The following is a 7,179-nucleotide window of genomic DNA, read 5'->3' as shown; positions in this document are numbered from 1 at the left end:
GGAAAATTGACAATACGGAAAGAAATGTCATCGCGTTTGTCGTATAGTTTGGTTATTTGTTTTCCTTTAGTATCGATCTCTTAGTGTTTGTCAAGATATGTTTACTATATAATGTTTGTAGTATCCTTTATCTCAAATGTTGTAGGGTAGATACGATGTATAAAATCATCGAAACTAGGATTGTTTAACGATAATACATTATTTATATAGCAGAAATTGAGATTAAAGGATCTAGCAAAACGATTGTCCTTCCTTTGGATCAGGTCAGCTAGGAAGTCAGCCTCATAAGAATGAAGGAATAGGTCAGCAAGTAGAGGAGCACAATTTGTTCCCATTGAAATGACAAACCGTTTGTTGTAAAACGCGACCACCACACTGGAATAAAAAGTTCTAGCATTTTGAAAACTTCCTGGAAAAATTTGGAGGATATTTTTTTTCACAATGTATGAGGAATTTCTACCATGTATCTAGTAGTACCGACGTTTCTGTAGTAACAACGGTGTATAATATTATTGAGTCGGGATTTTAAGTGATTATGGGAAATAGAAGAAGTATAAAGAATTGAAAAATCATCGATTTTAATGCTATTGTATTCTGATAATAATCTTGAATTAAGGGTTTTTAGAAGATATTTCGATTTTTTCAGAATCCACATTCGAATTAATATCACTACGGGAAAAAGAACTCTTGAGATAGGACTTGAGGCCCTCTTTGACATCTACATGGACGGTAGATTACAGTCATCGTTATATTTTTTTTGTTTTTTTTTTTTGTTTTTTTTTTTTGTTGGAAGAGAGACCAACAGCTATTAGCACTGATTCATAGTTTTCTACTATTTCTTCTTTGATGAGTGTGGTAGCAGTATAGGTCTTATTACTGCTATTATTTCCTATGTCTACATATGCAGACAAGAGATAAGACTTATTTGAACATCAAAATTTACCTACATAGATTATTATTGTTTTAAACTCCTTTCAGCATGTCTTTTTTTAAAGAGATAATTTAAGGGAATTACCATTTGGTTTCTATTCGGGAAGAAAGGGGGGGCTACGATCAACTTTGAAATAAAAAGGTCAGATTGAAATTTTCATGAATCAAAAAAAAAGCAACGTCGACAGTCCAAGATGTAAGAATACAGGATCTTTATATCCCCGAAATAAATAGGCAGGATAGAACCACAGCCACCAAAAATAAAACAACTTACATTGTCGGCTCTTAGCATGCTCCACATATGCTAAACGACTATTCCACAGTTATCACAAAAGAGTCTATAAAACGTAAACAAGCTATTTTTAGTCCAAACAGCTTGATCGCCTTTTTTAGTGTACAGTGTACTTGTTGTAGACGAATTTACTTCATACTTAGACTGGGTCAATGGTACTGTACATCTCTGTATAAGACAACGAAAACACCACAATAATTCGGAACAAAAGTCGATGAGATAAGTGCACTTGCAAAGCACGAATACAATATACAGTTTAAGAGAATATCCACCAAATAGTGAAGATATAGTTGAGGAACTATCAAAGGACTGTTTTAACTTGGTATTGAGAAGGGGAAATGGGGCGTGTTGTAAGCTTAGTATATAATGTTGATATACTCTATAAGAGAAATAACTCTATTTTTTTCCGTCAAAAGAAACGATGCACTGTTAGTTAAATATTCTATTTATTAATAATCTGAACGTGGAACACATGGTCAACCTCCATTGGATTTTTACCATATTAACAAGTCATCACGTCATTTTCTCTGAAAAAAAAAGAGATATTAGCAAGCACCGCGAAGCGGAGTGAGATCTACGGTTATTACGTGTATTTTCTAAATTTCCCGTAAGGTTCCCCAATATACAAACGAAAAAAAGCCATGTCCCGGAAGTAACAAAAAGTGACTGTCCTTACGGAGAAAATTCATTATTTCCTTCAATCAAATAAATATAAAAAATATAGGTTACTTTTCAGTAAAAATAAATTAATCATTTCTGATAGTTTTGAGGTCTTTAACTTTTTTTTACTTATTTAAAGAAGTGAATCTGATGTTGTAAATAAACTTCGGGAAACACGTGGATGTTATTATTTTAACGAACCTAGCACAGACAGTACACGTGTGGTAAAGCTCTCTGTGCTCGTTGATTTGGCAATGCCTACTCCATATTAAGTAGCGTAAATTGGTGTAGACATGATATACGATTTATCTGTACAACAAAATTTACCTACATAGAATATTATGGTTGAATACTCCTTTCACCATGTTTTTTTATGCAATCGTAGTTTCTTGTTTGTTGAAAGGGGCTACCATTTGATTGACAGTCAATGAGTTAAAAAGACAGGACCTTTATTTGCTCGAAATTAAAAAGCAGGATAGCATATCTGACACCCCCTTTCAAAATCAAACGGTTACTCCTTAATCTGTATAATCATGAATAAGAGTGTCAAAATCAGGAAACGTGAAACTTGTTTGATTTTGTCTTCGGTCGACAATATATAAGCGCTTACATTTAGTTACATGAACAAAAATGTATGTTGTGAGTTACTGGTTACTGAACTTGTTGATTGCCTTGTTATTTTTGTAACAGAATTAATGCATTTGTAATTTTTATTTTTTTAGGGGCTGGTTATTAGGTATCTTCCTATAAATTTTAGTATTCATGAATATACAAGAAATTATCAAGCACTACAATGAAACATGACTAAACAGGTCCTCAAATTTCTGAAAACCTGAATAAATCAGACATTTTTCTTAAGTTCCCTTTATATCAGTTTGATCCTTCAGTTGGATAATTCTAGCATTATATTTGTCTAAACCAAGTTCTGAAGACCAAAAATGGTAACCTTTCAGTTATGCTACTTTTTCACTTTTAAAATACGAAAATTTACCCGTTTCATCAAAATTGATAATCATTCTTTAATAACTTATTCATGTACAAAATGTATCTAAAACTTACCTTGGTTCCTCTTTCACACGTTACTCTACACTGTCTTATTGTATTAAAATTATTGGCGTTTCCATCACAGCCCCCGTAATAAAACAGTTTACATTGTCCGATATTAGGGTCGAAGTAAAACCGGGGAAGACTTGCTCGGCAAGGCCCGACCTTCATTGGGAGGTTGCACACATCTAAAGAAGAATTGATTGACAAGTAGCTTTATATACAATTGATAAATACTTTTTGTACATTGTTTTGTTCCAAAAATTCAGGTACATATACAATACCCTTTTATTGTTTTATCCTGCCATGAAAAAGCGATACATTTTTTCTTAGATAGATGGCTAGAATTTTTGGTTTAATTATAATCCTTGTAGTGTCCCATGAATCGATTTTGAATTGTTTTCCACCGATAGCAGAGGAAAACCCTGGCATTATATACAATATAAGTTAATTTATTAATTTAAGGTGTTGCTTTTAACGTACAATCAAAAATACAATCTCTTGCGCTAAGGGTAATATACTGGCGGAGTGATACATGAAGCAGGAAGCGGTTATAGGTTTGCGGAGGAAATTGGCAAAAAGTACATAAACACAAATATTGCACAGCTGTTATATGTATATCATTACAACAATAAATTGAATTGCTTAAATGGATATTATTTATCAGTAATTATAAATATGAACTATAACCACAATCCAAACATTTTAATTTCAAAATAAATATATCGAGATTATAAGTATCTTCCATTCTCTGAAGATTCGATTTGTAACTTTCTACTTTCTTAAGATTCAGTTGAGGGATACTTTCATCGTTGTGTATTATTGAGATTTGAAACTGCCCCTGACCAGGTCCTCCACAATTATATATATATGGCAGTGTTGCTATAGATATCACAGCGGTACGAGTTTGATTTCGGCGGAGGGAACGACAAGAATTTGCTTCTCAAATTTGACAGTTCTAACATCGTTGGGAATTTTTCATTCCCTTTTATGCTTACGTTATCTTCCCTGCATCAATGTGATCCTCTATCATACATAACAACACCTAGATGACCTGTCCCGTACTACCATACCTCATGTACTAAGTTACAAATCTAGATTTATCCTACGAGAATGTATAACCCGGCCAGCGAAAGCTATATTTATATATAGCCTAGCTGGCCGAGTGGTCTAGTGCGCTTAACTTTGTGCAGGCGGTGTTGCAATAGCTGTAACAGCGGTTCGAGTACGGCGGAGGGAACGACAAAAAATTGTTCTTAAGTTTGACAGTTCTAACATAATTAGGACTTTTTCAGGCTGTTCTAAGCTTACGTTACGTTACCTGTATCAATTTGATCCGATGTATGTGTGTATAATTATATACATATTTCATATGGTGTAAAAAAATTTTTTCAATGGTTATTGAAACGATATCCAATATACCTGAATATTTTGTTTCCATTTTTAAGTATGTTGACGCTATATTACTTGTTGTATATACATACTGTTAAATTTAGATCTAGATATTAGTCAGTCCGATTTGAATTTCTATTTTGTCTATTTTATTTAGTTTGTCTATCCCGGACTTTACTTTTTATGAGCAACTCGGTTGGTGTTTTTAGAAAAGCAGTGCACCTGGTCCATGCTCCCAGTTTTTAGTGGAGTCCGAGTTGCTCATTTGCTTTCGTTACTTTGTATGTATGATTTTAGTTACTTTATGTTCTTTGTTGTGTATGTATGTTTTCCATGTCGGGTCTTTGTCCCTGGTTTGCACTTGGTTCCCTTGATTACTCTTTAATTATTTGATAAAATAAATCATATATTTGATACATGTACATTATATAAGGATAAGTGTATAGATTATGTCGCTCGTCACGAGGACGAGTACTGTTACAAACTAGACATATGAAGCAAAAGACTGAATTAAGAAACACGATGTGTCACTCATTGCCTGATCTTTACACAGAATGGTTCTGAAATATCGACGATTTGATTCAGACATGCCCAAACATGTTTAATATGAATCATCATATTTCAAACAAAGGCATAAAGATATCTTAAGGCTTTGCCAATCTGGGAGTCTTTAAAATTATAACGTGGTCATTTACAAATTATATAACTAAAGTGTAACTGCATCGTACACAATAACATGATACAACATCATGTTTATTAATAAGCTTGTTAACACCTTTTACCTTAAGTGTCAGTCTCTGTAAGAATCAGGAAGTGGGCGAAAGATGGTATGAAAAATCCTATCATTTTGAAAGTTTAATTTGACTATTTGCGCTTACAGAATCAAGGAAAATGACGAGATTTTCCATATCCTTATAGTATTGAAATCCACTTGAAATGAACATTTCAAGATCAGATAACTCTGTGAAAATCTTTTTTTTTATTTTTTACATTCTATTGACAAACTGAGCAAGTGGTGAAGAAACAAAAATAATATTGTAAACTATAAATAGAATCCTTATTGTCAGATCGTTAGGTTTTTGACATGCATGTTTCTGATTTTTCCCATTTTGCCTGGTTCTTACAAACATTTCCACTTAAGTAAATGTATAATTACTTTTTTGAAATAGACATCGACTCCAACAGAAGGCTTTTACCCACAGAAATCTTCTAATTGGAACTTTTATAGTATAATAATAATTTTTTTTATAATAATATAATAATAATATTGTCAATCGTTACATTAAACAGTATCTATCTATAAAGGCTATAACTATATAACTTTAAAGTAAATATGAACATTACGTATCACCCAGTGCATTGTGTCGGCACAACTTTACACAAACGTCACTCACCATAGTTATATGCAGCTGAAAGTATAAAAAAAGTGTCAAAAACATTGAAATAAGAATTGATCATCAATTTTACAGACACTAAAAGGTGAAACATTCTATGTCAGACATCCCTTTAAAGTGAGTCATAAGGTCATTTGTTTTATTCGCTAGTTGCTTCAACATATAAAACATCATATAACTAATTACTATGATGCAAATGTAATATATGTGTAACAGTTTCAACAAACGAATCATGAACCCAAAAACCCTGAACATATCTACTGTTTGACAGTTGTAATCTTCCCAATTAATAATTATAACATCGCCAAATTCCTTTTACATTATTTTTAAAATCTTTTTAAGCCTCCCTCAATCTTCTCGTTCTTATATCTTAAAATAATGAATAAATCAATACCACATTATTTAAAAGGTTTGAAAACTTCCTAAAAATGCCAGAACTGGGAAATTTGAAAGCCATTTTGGTTGTACTTCCGTCTTGATTCGAATTAGCAAGTTCTAACGTCGTTCGGAAGTTTTCATACCCAAATGTGTTAATGATAGAAAAAAACATGAGCTGGTGGGGTATTCAGGTAGAAAGAGTGGTTCACCATCCGAGATATATTTATATTTGATATTCATTTTATGTGACAATCATCATTAATTCAATAACAACATCACCTAGATAAACTGTCATGCATGCACTACCATACATTGTGGGCTAAGTTACAACCATAGATTAAAAGTGTTGGAGGTATTTTGTATAGTCTAGCTGTCACGTGGTCTAGTGACATTTGTGAAGGAGGCATGTCCATAAATCTCACAGGGGCAATAGAAAAAATCGACCAAAGGTTTGATAGTTCGTAAGTTTTCAGACCCTTACACTACTAGACAAAATAAGTACTGACATAACCATCGACAGTCGTACTTTTACTATTAAAATTACAAAATGTGACAATCAACTCATTATCTGTCTTTGAGAAATGTATTTTGTCTACCACAACGGTACAAAGTGAAATATAGACATTTGGCCATGCCAACATTTGAGTTTGTCAAAAATTCGTGTTGAGATAGAAAAAATGTGTCCACTTCAACGCAAAAAAACACTTTGTAGTACACATATTTTGTCCTACTCAACACTAGATTTCCTTTGATGTTTTAAGACAACGTACTGTTTTGTATTCAGTTAGAGAAATTGTGTTTTGATGGACAAACTATGACTTAATAGAACAAAATGAGCCTTTCATCAGTTATATTTTGACTGTGTATTTTCAATAGAGTCATTATTTTAACTAGCATTGTTACGTGTGTGTGTGTGTGTGTGTGTGTGTGTGTGTGTGTTAATTTCCTGCAAAGATATGAATATTGGACCATTCATCTTTTCATTAAGTGGAAAAAAATCGACAGCTTCATAATATCAGTTCGTATTCAACAAACGACATCCATGCCTAGATTAAAGCGCCGTTAAATAATACAAAAAATAAAGTTATA

The 7,179-nt window shown here is 32.7% G+C and overlaps 1 protein-coding gene across 1 annotated transcript; it reads right to left on the bottom strand.

Moving 5' to 3' along the window:
• Nucleotides 1-1,651: 1,651 nt before the first annotated feature.
• Nucleotides 1,652-6,418, bottom strand: LOC148602076 (PI-stichotoxin-Hmg3b-like). The gene is made up of 4 exons (XM_088554973.1): nucleotides 6,370-6,418; nucleotides 5,713-5,727; nucleotides 2,942-3,114; nucleotides 1,652-1,749 (listed from the first exon to the last, which is right to left on the bottom strand). Exons 1-4 carry the CDS (start codon nucleotides 6,401-6,403, stop codon nucleotides 1,741-1,743), a joined length of 231 nt encoding a protein of 76 aa, XP_088411099.1. The 5' UTR covers nucleotides 6,404-6,418; the 3' UTR covers nucleotides 1,652-1,740.
• Between the last annotated feature and the right edge of the window lie 761 nt (nucleotides 6,419-7,179).

This window comes from Perna viridis, chromosome 12, assembly GCF_037379345.1.
Source record: "Perna viridis isolate PV_CMFRI_1.1 ecotype Kerala chromosome 12, ASM3737934v1, whole genome shotgun sequence".
Classification (NCBI taxonomy): Eukaryota; Metazoa; Mollusca; class Bivalvia; order Mytilida; family Mytilidae; genus Perna; species Perna viridis.
This window is presented reverse-complemented; position numbering and strand designations above follow the sequence as displayed.

Coding starts and splice junctions, on each gene's coding strand:
- LOC148602076 (XM_088554973.1), bottom strand. CDS start 6,403: ATGTATGGTAGTGCATGCATGACAGTTTATCTAG.